The sequence below is a fragment of the Canis aureus genome, chromosome 14, assembly GCF_053574225.1.
Source record: "Canis aureus isolate CA01 chromosome 14, VMU_Caureus_v.1.0, whole genome shotgun sequence".
Classification (NCBI taxonomy): domain Eukaryota; kingdom Metazoa; phylum Chordata; class Mammalia; order Carnivora; family Canidae; genus Canis; species Canis aureus.
In genome coordinates, this window is record NC_135624.1 from 61,398,772 (window position 1) to 61,412,476 (window position 13,705).

General features: G+C 40.8%; 1 protein-coding gene across 2 annotated transcripts in view; it reads right to left on the minus strand.

Annotated features, from left to right (window-relative positions):
* Positions 1–13,705, minus strand: part of LOC144283713 (uncharacterized) — a 118,065-nt gene that overhangs the window by 88,491 nt on the left and 15,869 nt on the right. The window contains exons 3-4 of one of the 2 annotated variants that reach the window (XM_077848181.1): positions 11,951–12,043; positions 11,156–11,316 (exon numbers count right to left, since the gene is read on the minus strand). The exons of the other annotated variant lie outside the window; for it this stretch is intronic. Coding sequence (XP_077704307.1) covers positions 11,156–11,316; positions 11,951–11,980 — 191 coding nt within the window. The 5' untranslated portion in view covers positions 11,981–12,043. The remainder of the gene's footprint in view (positions 1–11,155; positions 11,317–11,950; positions 12,044–13,705) is intronic. 2 annotated transcript variants of the gene reach the window in all.

Consider the following 13,705-nt stretch of genomic DNA (forward strand, 5'->3'; position numbering starts at 1 on the left):
TTCAAAGAAACAGCCAAACCCTGTCAAGCTCCTCTGTACTCTCCTAACAAAGTTTCTCAGCAATTCCATTGTTGGGAAACCACACCTGGCGCTGCATTCCTGCCCCCTGCTGCCTTCTGAAAGCCCTCCTGAGGCTCTGGGGAACTGCTGAAGCATTTCCTTCCTCTTCAGAATAGAATGATGAACCAGGTTGTAGTGATTCAGGATGACACTTCAACAAGCTCAATTAATATCCAGTAGGCCAGGATATGATTTATTTCAAATTCGCCCCTATTCTAAAGGGGAGAGCTGTGCATGTAGAAGTGATGGCTCTCGTGAACTTTGCTCCCTTGCTGTGCTCTCATGCTGTACCTCTCTCCCTCCTTCAAGGAGTGGCTCTGCAGGTAAGGATGAGGGCAGTGATATTTAAAACTGATCAATTCTTTACTATCAATTATTTTCGTAAGTGAGGCCAGAAAGAGAACTAGGCAAAAATAAGAAGTATGCTAATTTGTCTTCAATATGAGGTTGCTGGATAAAATATAGGATACCCAGAGAAGTTTAAATTTTAAACAATCGACATATCTTTTTAGTATAGCTATGTGCCAAATATTGTATGGGACATATTTACACTTAAAAATGATTAAATTTTTATCTGAAATTCAAATTTAACTGGACATCCTGTATTTTTATATGCTAACTTTGGTGATCCTACTTCAGAATCCCCTTCTTCCTCTTCCTTCATTCCCCACCCCCAGATCTCTACACGGAAAATTGGTCTGGGGCAGGGGGGCCACCCACTCCAGTCAGGTGGGAATGGCAGTCCAGGAAGGCTTCACAGAGAAGACTGGACCCAATTAGGTCAGGAAAAATATGCATCATACAAAAGAATGACTGGAGGGGAAGAGAGGAGAGTCCTAGGTATGAGCAATAGCATAGGAGCTTGAAAATCCATGCATGTTATAGAAACTACAAATTGCAGTATTACTGGAGTATGAAATATAGGATGGAGAGTAGCAGTGAAGAAAATTATCAAATAAGTAGGAGCAGATCATGGCCCTGTGTGCCAAGATCAAGGGCTTGTTGCTGCAGAGCTCTTGGAATGTTTTAAGCAGGAGACGATGTGATCCAATTTGCTTTTTAAACACATCCTTTTTGACATGTGTAAAAACTAGTTGTGCAGAGGATTGAATTAAAGGCCGAATCACCTTTCAAGTGTACCCAGGACAGGCTGGAGATGATGAGAAGCTGAACTGGGACAGTGTCAGAGGGACGGAGAGTGAAGAGACAAACTTAGTAAATATTTATGAGGAGAAAAGCACTAGAAAGGTCTGACGACTGATTAAAATGATGGGAGAGGAAGCAGAGACATCCAGGACTGCCCCGTGGGTTCTCCTTGGATGCCGCAACTGTGGTAAAATGCCAAGCACAGTGGGGGTGGGTTAGGGAAGGTACCGGAGGTACATTAGGAGCTCAGTCTGGAGAAGATAATGTTAAGGTACTTAACAGTAAGTACCATATCAGTAAGGAAATGTTCAGCACATGAATCTAAAACTCAGAAGGATGAGGTTAGAGATAAAGATATAGTAGGTATCTACATAAAAATTCATGTTTACCAATTAAGGTCATGTTGCCTGGATATAACATGGTTTTCACAGAATTAAAAGCAATTTCTCTGGATCCAGAGGGGCAGAGTCCAGGGCTGATATGGTGACAACTCGTCATCAGGGAGCCATGCTTCCAGCTTTCTGCATCACCATCCGCAGTATATGGTTTCCATCCTCAAGGTCCTGGGCTAGTATAGCTCTTCAAGTTCGGCCCATTATGTCTGTATTACAGACAACTGAAAGACGGTGAGAAGGGTGGGAGAGAACATTTCTAGCACCTTTTAGGAGCCTCCCCTGAAATCTTGCACACTACTTCTGTTCACAACTTCTTAACCTGATCTCAGCCATATGGCCCCACATAGGTATAATAGAAGTTAGGAAGCATATTTTTTAGCTGAGCCCATTAACTCCCTGCATGAAATCAGGGTTCTGCTAACTAAGGAAGAGGGATGAATAGATATTGATTCAACAAAGAGTAATCTCTGTCAGATGATGGGAATGTATACGATTAAGGAAAAGTTTGAAGAGTAAAAATATAGTAGGTCAAGGCAGACCAAAAGTTTTAAGGATTTAAGGAAATAATTTAAAGGGCAAGCAAAGAAAAGACTGAGAAGGGAAAATAGTAAGGGGAAGGGAAGAACCCAGGGAAGAAAGTACCTTTTTATAGTTTTCCAAATAGTGATTCATTAAGCCTTCTACAGCGGAATCCATATTGCATCCTTAAGATTTATACGGATGCTTCTGGGTTTTTTAATTGATTATTCACATCCCCAGCTAGAGTTTTGTATTACACACTTGCTTATGCCTGATGTCTGTGGTCATTTAGCTTTTTCCAAGCAGGCACCTTTGGAAGCCTCATTAGCCCCTTGAAGCCATCAGAATATGCTGGAGCAGCAACTTACTAGATAATATCTTCACTTTCACATACTGAAATAATTTAACTCTATGGCTCATTCAAAAGCATTGGGTTAATGAGAACATTAAAAGTAACAAACAATAGATGTCACATTGGAATGCTTAGCACAGAGCAGAAACAAAGTTATACTGATATCTCTCAATAAAATAAACAGAGTTCATTATTAAAAGTTGTCTTTCAAGCAAAATTCTGATATTGAAACCATATTTTTCTTATTCTCTTGTGCTTTCTATGGAAAAAAATCAGCCCCAAGACATATAAAACAGAACTGTACTCCAGAGCCAACTATCCCCTCCACTGGTGGGAACGAGGAAATGAAACAGGAAAGAGGAAAAGATATCATTAGCCATAGTATATAGGCTTATGCTCTCTAGATAGAAAAAGAAATTAGCAAGCCTGTCAAGGAAAGGCAAAGCAGGGCTAAATGTAGGCCAAATAGGAGAAAAGAGACTCACTATCATTGTTGCCTCCCAAAAGCCAATGCGAGTGAGTTTTCAAAATATGGTAATGTTACCTACATGACCATTTCTCTATGATCCAGCACCGTGAAGAACAGTGTCTGCTGGCTAATTAAGTATCCCAGGTGTAAACCTTACACATCTGTAGTAGACTAAGGTGACAAAGTATTTTAAACACAATATGTAATTTGAAGCCCCTGAAGGATCTTGAAGTTTGTAGAAAGATGATATTACATAATCCCATTTTACAGATAGAAAAGCACATGCAAAGGAGCTATCCCCATCCTAAGATGAAAGAGGGAGAGTTGACTTTTTCACTCCCAAAGTCCTATAAGCCTGTGAGAACTACACAGGTACTGAGAAATAACTTTAGAACTCGGGATTTATGCCTCCAAGATCTCCGTTCCCTCAGAGCATCACGACAGCACTTAACATACATGGCTCTTGTGGATTGTTGGTATTCACATGATCAGTAAAATGCCCCAAGCAATAATATACATCATATTGATGATAATAAAGCATGTTGCCATGTCACAGTGCCTGAGAAGCATCCTTTAAGAATCAGGTGCAGGTTAAAAAAAAAAAAAAAAAAAAAAAAAAGAATCAGGTGCAGGTAGAGGTGTGTACAGGGAAAACCTCTGTCTTCCTCCCGGGAGACTCCTCCATGCTCACACAATTACCATATTCATAACTCTTCTGACACCAGATATGGGAGGCACTGCCACCCCAGAAAGCAATTCTTTCTGGACGCTAGCCAGGTGTCCTACCATTCAATTCAGTCCTGACACTATCTACCTGGAGGCAACATTGGATCTCACAGGTTGATGGCTTCCCCAAGGCTCCCCCTCACCACCTCCCCAACTTTAGAGTCAATCATGAGTCCAGATTATCACACATGGGAGGTTCCCACAACCCCCTTCCTGGGTTTGATTAGTTTTCTGGAGCAGTTCATAGAATTCAGGAAAACAGTTTGCTCATCAGTTTATTATAAAAGGATATGATAAAGGAGACAAATGACCATCCAGATGGAAGAGATGTGTAGGGCAAGATATGAACAAGGGAGTGATGCCTGCCCCTACCCTCTCTAGGAGCCCCTCTCTCCTAGCACCTTCACAGTTTCACTAACTCAGAAGCTCTTCAAACCCCATATTTTTGGGATATTGATGGAGGCTTTATCACATAGGCATGCTCAATTATTAATTCTACTTCCAGCCCATCTCTCCACCCTGGGGAATATGGCATAAGGCTGAAAATTCCAAGCTTCTAATCATGGCTTCATCTTTCTTTCTGGTGATCAGCCCCCACCCTGGGGCTCATCCAGCGACCCCTCAACATTAGAACAAAGACTCTGCTATCACCCAGGAAATTTCAAAGGATTTAAGAACTGGGGTCAACAACAAAATAATAGATCAAAAGAGGCTCCTACTGCTCTTATTACTTAGAAAATTATAAGACTTTTTAGAAGTTCTATGCCAGGAATTGGGGCAGAGATCAATACATATATTTTTATACTATCTCACAAGGTATATGCAGAAACACAGAAAAAGCTCTGATTAAAACTATCTCTGGTAACAAAGGAGCCATTATTCTTAAATTTTCACATTTAGGTATTGTTATGTAATTAGAGGTCCCAGGAAACTAATATTTAAGAACTTAGATCTTGCATATGACTGATTTTAACTTTATCCTCCTAGAAAAAAACTTACATCCTTTCTTCCTCTTCCCTTCTCCTCCCCACCTGAAGGTATTTCAGTTGTGACACAGTTTCGGTTGTGACACAGTTTCGGTTGTGACACAGTTACAAAAACCACTCTTCCAGGTGGTTTACCAACCCCAGACTTTTTAAGGTAGATGTAGAAATATAACAATCACAAGGGCAATGTTCTCCAAACTGACATTTTTTCTAATTTCAGCACCAATAAGATCATTCACACACATTGGATTACTTCCTAGCACCTTCCTCCTATACTGATTCCAGTTATAGTTTTATTTTTTTTAATATTTAATTTATTTATTCATGAGAGAAGATAGAGAGAGAGAGAGAGGCAAAGGCACAGGCAGAGGGAGAAGCAGGTTCCATGCAGGGGCCGGATGTGGGACTCGATCCCGGGACTCCAGGATCACGCCCTGGGCTGAAGGCGGCTAAACCGCTGAGCCACCCGGGCTGCCCCCAGTTATAGTTTTAATGTCTATTCCATAGCCATTGTTGCAGTCCATGGAAAGTACTAATTTCCTATTGTTTTTATGACAAATTACCACAAATTTAATAGCTTGGAACAACTGCTATATTTCTGTTCTAAGGTCAGAAGTTTAAAATGGGTCTTAATGGATTTCTTAGTCTGCTTAGGCTACTATAACAAAATACCACAGACTAGTTAGGTTATAAGCAACAGAAATATATTTCTCACATTCTGGAGGCTGGAATGGAAGTCAAAGATCTATATGCCAGTATTGTCAAGCGAGCATGCAGATTTCCCGCTGTATCTTTACAGGACAAAGAGGCTAGGGAGCTTTGCAGGGTCTCTTTTATGTAAGCACTATTCCCACTCTTGAGGGCTTCACCCTCAACACCTAATGACCTCCCAAAGTCCTCACCTCCTAGTACTATTACAGTGGGTGTGGGGATTTTAATATGTGGATTTGGGGAGCCATAAATATTCAGACCATAGATAGCAGTGGGCTCAAGTCCATATATCAGCAGGATTGTGTTCTTTTTGAAGGCTCCAGGGGAAAATCCATTTCCTTACCTTTTCCAGCATTCAGAGGTTGCCTCCATTCCCCAGCTCATGGTTCCTTTCTCTATCTTCAAATCCAGTGCTGGAGTATCTTCCAATGTCCACCTCTAACCCACACTGTCTCCTGCCTCCCTCTTTCACACATAAGGAGCATTAGGATCATACAGGCCCAGTTAGATAATCCAGGATAATCTCCTTATCCCTGGACCCTTAACTTAATCACATCAGCAAAATCCTTCTTCCCACATAAACTAACAGTCACAGTTCCGGGGACCATTGTTCTACCTCTCACAATAGCAAAGAAATACAGATGAGGGTTTACCGTATCATCTATGCTATTTGAAAGAGAAATGAGAGGGATCCCTGGGTGGCGCAGCGGTTTGGCGCCTGCCTTTGGCCCAGGGCGCGATCCTGGAGACCCGGGATCGAATCCCACGTCGGGCTCCCGGTGCATGGAGCCTGCTTCTCCTTCTGCCTATGTCTCTGCCTCTCTCTCTCTCTCTCTGTGTGTGACTATCATAAATAAATAAAATAAAAGGCCACCTTTTAAAAAAAAAAAAAAGAAAGAGAAATGAGATCATTATATGTTTAGTAAGGACAACTTCCTATTTTCCTAGGCACTTCAAACTGTTAGCCATTTTCTACAAAGTCTTAGCTTATTCCCAAAGAAATAACTTGAACCATAAAGGAAACACGATTTTATGTGGTTCTTAAAATGTGCGGCCTTAACCCAGCAAACCTTAACTTTTGTTTTTCAAATGTGAAAGCATGACTAAGATCATTGCTTTGCCATATTATCAAAGGTCTTAGGACAGAAACTAAAGTCTTTTATTGTGATTCTATGCATTGTCCACAGAACTGGACAGTAACCTCTACAGAGGAAAAAATCAGAGTTCTAAGAGAACAAAGATTATCTGCTTTACTTTCTATGTTTAGGCAGGTGAGAGAATCTATTCCGGCCTTAAACTTCTCCAGAGGTTTCTAATTTTTCTGGAATGAAACTGTGTGTGTGTGTGTGTGTGTGTGTGTGTGTGTGTGTGTGTGTAGTTTGTTTAAAAGAGCTCCAGAAGAGAAAAAATAATTTACCTCAGTAACCTTTTCAAATAGAAAATAGCTTTGATTTTTCTTACACTGACTAATCTCTATCTGGCTGTCAGAGGATACTATTTAAGTAGAAAGCAAGAAAAAGAGGTCAGAAACCCATCTCGCTCTTGCTCAGAATAGCAATAGCAAAAGAGGAAAAAATACCAGGACAGTTCTTACCGGCCTCTTCTTCCTGATACAGGAGAAAAATCTCAGTTTAAGGTAGAATAGATTTTAGCCCTTCTACTAATTTTATTCATGTCCCCAAAACATGAACAAAACCTTGAAAAATGTACATGTTATGGTTAATGAGATACACCTAGACATAGATATTACTCTTTTTTTTAAAGATTTTATTTATTTATTTGAGAGAGAGAGAGCACAAGCAGGGGCAGCAGCAGAGGGAGAGGGAGAAGCAGGCACCCTGTGGGGCAGGGAAACCAATGCAAGGCTCAATCCCCGGACCCCGGGATCATGACCTGAGCCCAAGGCTGACGCTTAACCAACAAGCAGATGCTTAATCAGCTGAGCCACCCGGGCGCCCCTAGATTTTACTCTTATTCTAAATTCTTATGCCCAATTCTCTACATTCTTAGAATCACAGAGAAGATGTAGTGTATTGCAGAGGGTGGGGCTTTGGGCTTTTAAAACAGGTCTCATTACCTACTACCTGTATGAGCATGGGAAAATAACTTGGCCTTTCTCAACTTTGTTTTCCCATCCCTAAAGTGTTGATAGTAACAGTACCTACTTCACTTCAGGGTCATTGTGAAGTATTCCGTGCAATGCCGGGCACCCAGCAAGAGCTCAATAAATGTTAGTCGTTATTATAGTCTAAAAGGCACTCCAGGGGTGCCTGGGTGGCTCAGTTAAGCAACTGTCTTCAGCTCAGGTCATGATCCCAGGGTCCTGAGATTGAGCCCCACAGCGGGCTCCCTGCTCCATGGGGAGCCTGCTTCTCCCTTTCCCTCTGCCTGCCACTCCCCTACTTGTGCTCTCTCTCTCTGTCAAATAAATAAAATCTTTTAAAAAATAACAGTAACAATAAAATAAATAAAAGGCACTCCAGAATCAAAAAGAAATAGGTCAAAAACAAACAATAATAACAAAAAATACACATCCGAATCCCAAACTCAATCTTAGGCTATGGAAGAACGTTAAAGACATGCAATACGGATTGGTGAATAATTAGTCAAATTTTTGCTCAAGTCCTATTTTGCTGCCTCTTCTCAATTTAGTCTTCTCATTGAGAAACCTACGGAAAAGAATCTTCATCAAAGATTTCATTGCTTTGATACCCTGAGTAGAAGGACAAGTCTTACTTGATAAGGCATAAAAGAACTGAGAATTCCTTCTTCATTATTATTAAGGAATTAACCTATTAACACCTAGGATTACAAAACAACCACCAACCACTGAGGATTGGTTAATTATAGGAAAATCAAGCAAAACTGAGGTCTTAGTGACTCCAAATGGTATGCCCTCAGAACATAATATCCAAATGCAACAAAATGTAGGAAAGAGGCCAGCCACACAGAAGGAAGGTGACCCATAAATATTGTTACATGAAGGGTAGGAAAGATGGAGGCAGAAAAGGAGCAGGGTGGGGGGAAGGCAGGAAAGAAGGGCTGACTTTTTCTCCAAAGACAGAGGACGATCCATGGCCAATCTTGTATGTATCTTTTTGTGCATCCCAAACTGCACTCTTTCCAGCCTCCCCCTTCACACACACACACCCATCACTCCAATCCAGACAAAGTCTAGTCTTAAATTCCCGGGGGTCATCCAGAGATTGATCTTAGATGTGTGAAGCATCCCTACACAAGCCATTCAAGTTTCTACATTTGAACTTGAACTGCTCTGCCAAAACCAACATCCTCCATAACAAAGACCTAAATCTATCTCTCGGGCAAACGGTCTCTGACTTAGAAATGGCCCATCCATACAAAGGGCTGTCATCACTCTAGTCCTATGCTCTACTTTACTGGAACATAAAAGCAGTCCAGAAAACATTTATGTGCTCATAGAGAACCTACTGGTTCGGAAGAGAAGGTAAAAAGACATTTTAAAAGGTAGAGGCAGCTTTAATGACTCTCACCCTGGAAGCAAACAGATTCCCAGGTAAGGTTAATCTGCCCTAATCAGTTCTCTTCAGCCCAATATCGTTACTAAACCTGCCTGTTTTTTTGTAGTCTCACCTTGTTCCTCTGCCTAAAATTCCATGAGTTAGGTATTCATTTGGATTATCAAGCACTCTCCTTAGCAATGCAAATGCTTCACAAAAGATTAATAGGCTTTCAATCATGAACATTTTCATACTGCATCAATTCAATCAGATTGCCTTCCTCCTAACTCCTGGAAAGTGTTTGAATTAACGAATTTTAATTCTAGAGAAAATATGAAGACAATTAGAGGCATAGGGAACTTTTTGTTTTCATTTATTCATATATTCTTTCACTCATTCATTTAGACATAATGAATGCTTTTAGGTGCCAGGCCCAGTTCTAGTCACTGGAGCACTTAGTGGCCAAGGGTGGCCCTTGGGGAAGTAGGGGGTGATGTGGAGGGGAGGTGTTGACGTGCCATAGTCAGGGGCTTAGTGCAGAATGACGGCATAGAATCTGTAATGAGAATTCCTTCAAGGTCAAAAATATTAAATTGAGGCCGAGTACCTGGTGGCTCAGATGGTTAAGCATCTGACTCTTGATTTCGGCTCAAGTCATGATCCCAGGGTCAGGAGACTGAGCCTTTCATTGGGCTCCTTGCTGGGTGTGGAGCCTGCTTGAGATTCTCTCTTTCCCCTCTGAGCCCTCTGCTCCTCCGCCTCCTCCTTTCCCTTCTCCTTGCACTTGCTTGTGCACTCTCGCTCTCTTTCTTTCTCTCTCTCTCCCTCTCTCTAAAAATAAAAATAAAAATAAAAATAAAACATTAAGTTGAAGCAAGGAAAGGAAATAGAAATGTGATGGACAATTTTTATCTACTTGAGAAATTTGTCTTATCCAGAGAAGAGAGAAAAAATATTTTTTCCTTCCTTCACTGTTTCCAGGACACAAAGCATAATAGATATAATATAATTTACTCATCTTCTGAGTCTTTTGATAAAAATTCATTCTGAGTGGGAGAGAGACTTGCTATTGATTTTACACCTTAAAATACCTAAAAAGTGTTTTAACACTTTACTTGCTTCCATTTTAAACAACCCTACAGTTACACTATTCCAGAACCATTACGATCATGAATTCCTATTCTGATACTTGTATTGGTCATGACCTCAGAAATTATTAAAGGATATGGAGCTGAATGTCAGCTCCATATCCTCAAGACTCAAGAGTCCCATTCATGTGGCATTACACTTATTTCTACATTGCTTTTCCTTGCTGACTTATTCTCATCAATCCCTTATACTCTCAATACACCTGCCTCTAGCTTGCTTCCTATCTCATCTGCGGCCCTACTCCAGACAATCCAGCCTGTGCAAACCATGTGCGAAAAAGGAGTGAAAGGGAAGCCAGAAATTCTCCTGTAAGAAAAGTACATGAGTTTTACTGCATGAATTTTGTGACATTCATTTTAACGTTCAGATATTTTCCTACATCATTTCTCTGCTTTGTTTTGGGTAACTGAGGATGTCAGATAAAAGACCACCAGTTAGAAATAATAATGTTATAATTTACCATAATGAAATCAGAAGGGAAGTTGACAGTGGTAAAATTAACTTATTTGTACAATGATCAAGATATATTTTGTGTTCTTAAAAAAAATTTTTTTTTTTTTTTACTTTCATCAACCTTTGCTGTATTCCTATTGTCACATTCATGACAACTGGCCTAAAGGAATAGTCAACTTCAGTAGGTCTAAGGACAAAAGCCAGTTGTCGATTCAGAGGCAGGCAGAAGAGGTGGTAACACCAGAACCTGGTGTTATATTTGAGGTGATCAGAGAAAGTTTTTATTCCCCAAATATGTGTCTTATCTAACAGCTGATTCTCTTTTAAAGCTCTACCTGGCTTAGAACTTTTACCTCTTATTATTAGGCAAATGTTCTTGGGGATACTTTTGTTTTCTAAATTAAAAGTCTCAATATTCTCTCTAGCACTCTCCTTAAATAAGGCAAATATTTCCCAAAAGGTGATGGGCTTCCAATAAGGAACATATTTGTTTTGAATTCGCTCAATCAGATTGCTTTCCTCCTAACTCCGGAAAAGCATTTAAATTGAAGAGATATTTGATTTGGAGAATATATATTTCTCAACTTATCCTTGATCCCTTCCTCTTATGAGAAGACTGTAAATTGCAATACCCACCCCCCCAACATCCTTCTCACACGGAAATAAAATTGTAGGGAAACCATGTGACTTGCTAGATAGCCGTTTCCTACCTCCCTTGCAGGTAGGTGTGGTCACCTGACGTAGTTGGCAGACGTGATATGTATCTCCTGGCCAGCATCTTAAGACAACAAGGATACCTCCTCTGTACTGTTTCTCTTTCCCTCAGACAGAAAAGGACTCCGTGGAGACCCACCATCCACAAAACAATGCCCTGGGGGAGCAAGAAAACACAGGTTCAAAAAAACTTAGATCCTTGAATGTCCTTGGGGAATAGAGATGCCTAGCAAAGGAGCTGCCCTACAGTGTGACCGGGGAATAAATAAAGGGTGGTTTTGTTTGAGCTATTGCATTTTAAGTTCTTTTTGTTGGAGCAGTTTAGCTTTATTTTCACTAATACATCTAGAAACAGCTACACTGTTTATTCCTCTGTCTTCTGACTACAACTTGACCCTGACTCCGTCTCTCTCAGCATTTACACATGCTAAGCATACTTACATTAAAAACTAATCATCTCTCAAATCTTTTTCTTCTATTTTTGCCAAACCTCCTCAAAGTATTGTTTAGGAGTGTCCACCTGAGTGCCCAGTTGGTTAAGCATCTGACTCTTGATTTCGGCTCACGTCATGATCTCAGGGTTGTGAGACCCAGCCTTGTGTTGGGCTCTAAGCTGGGCATGGAGTCTGCTTAAGAGTCTGTCTCTGCCCCTCTGTCCCTCGTCCCCAACACCCCTCAAATAAATGAATAAATATTGTTTAAACTAGTGAGTATACAGCTCTGATATTATTAGGGCTAAATCTTTGTCATCTTGCTCATACGGCCACCCTTGCCTCTTGAAATTCATTTACCTCATCTTCTGTGACACCCACTGTCCTCATCTCCTTTTCTTCTCTGGCTACTCCTTCCCAGGCATCCGGTAGATTCCTATTCTTCTATGTGTCCTTGAATGTGAAGAGAACTCAAGATTATGGACCAGGCCCTCATCTTTCTCCATTCTTCACTTCACACTCACCCTGCTGAATTTCTCCCACTCTGGAAGCTTTCAAATAGGGAGCTCCAACCCAGATCCTTCTAGCCCTTTTTTGCAATTGTTAACTTCCTTTGACTGACCCAAGGCCCTTCAATTTCAATATATTCGAACCAAAGTCCTTAGCTCCACTGCTCCAGTGAATCACCAAGTGCTGGATCTCTTGCTTACTTTTTGACTCAGTTTACTTCTTATCATCTCCAATAAGACTATCTTTTTTTAAAAAAGATTTTATTTATTTATTCATGACAGACACAGAGAGAGAGAGAGAGAGGCAGAAACACAGGCAGAGGGAGAAGCAGGCTCCATGCTGGGAGCCCGACGTGGGGCCCCCCAATAAGACTATCTTAGTCAGAGAGTGTATTGTAGTTATTAAAAACATTGCTTGAGGGGCATCCCGAGTGGCTCAGTGGTTTAGCACCACCTTCAGCCCAGGGCGTGATCCTGGAGACCCAGGATCGAGTCCCACGTCAGGCTCCCTGCATGGAGCCTGCTTCTCCCTCTGCCTGTGTGTGTCTCTGCCTCTCTCTCTCTCTCTCTCTCTCTCTCATGAATAAATAATAAAAATCTTTAAAAAGGAAAAAAAAACATTGCTTGAGTTCAAATCTCAGTTATACCATTAAATGTGTGACATTGGCATGTTTCTTAACCTCTCTGTTCCTCAGTCTCATCATCTGTAGTGTGAGGGGTATAAAAACACCATCTACTGTATCATCATGGCATTGAATGAGTTATTATGTATAAACACACGTTTTCTCTAAAGTAGCTTAGAAGAATGACTATCACATATTAAGTACTAGTTAAGTGTTGCCATCTTTTTCTACAGATTTTATTTTTAAGTAATCTCTACACCCAATGTGAGGCTTGAATTTATAATCCTGAGATCAAGAGTCACACACTCTATGGACGCAGCCAGCGAGGCACCCCAAGTGTTAGCCATCATTGTCTCCTGCAGAGATTATTGTAATGGCCTCTTAATTTCATCATCCTGAACAATTCTTTCTCCCTTTCCAACACTAAACTGAAGATGCAATTTCTTCTTCATCTTCCGATGGCTACCTATTTTCTTAAGAATAAGATCCTAATTCCTTACCATGGCTTAAAAGGCTTTTTGCACGATCTGACCCTACTCCCGTCTTTGGCTACCCTATGCTCTGTGTTCTTACCAGTTTGGCCCTGTCTAGGCTCCTCTAACACTCTGTACTTTCCAAGGCATGACATTTAACACCAAATGCTGCCCATTTGCCTTCTCTCTGCTCCTCATTTTAGCAGGAATTAAAAGCACATTTGAATTGTTTAATTAAGAATGCCTCTGCAACAATGTAGTGTTGCTCCCTATTGTATTTTGCGTTTAACAGAATTGATTCCCAACTGCTACCCTGTTGGTTCTTTTGTGTATGTGGGCCATGCAGAATCCTTGCCCTCTGCATTTAGGAATTCTATTTATGCTGTGATAGTCTCTGAGGACATCACTTGCATTTTGAATGCTGAATCTTGGACTCCCGGCTCTTATATTCTGCAGCTCAAACAAAAGATCACTTCCTACTTTACATTTAGAAACAATTCCAAGGATAGA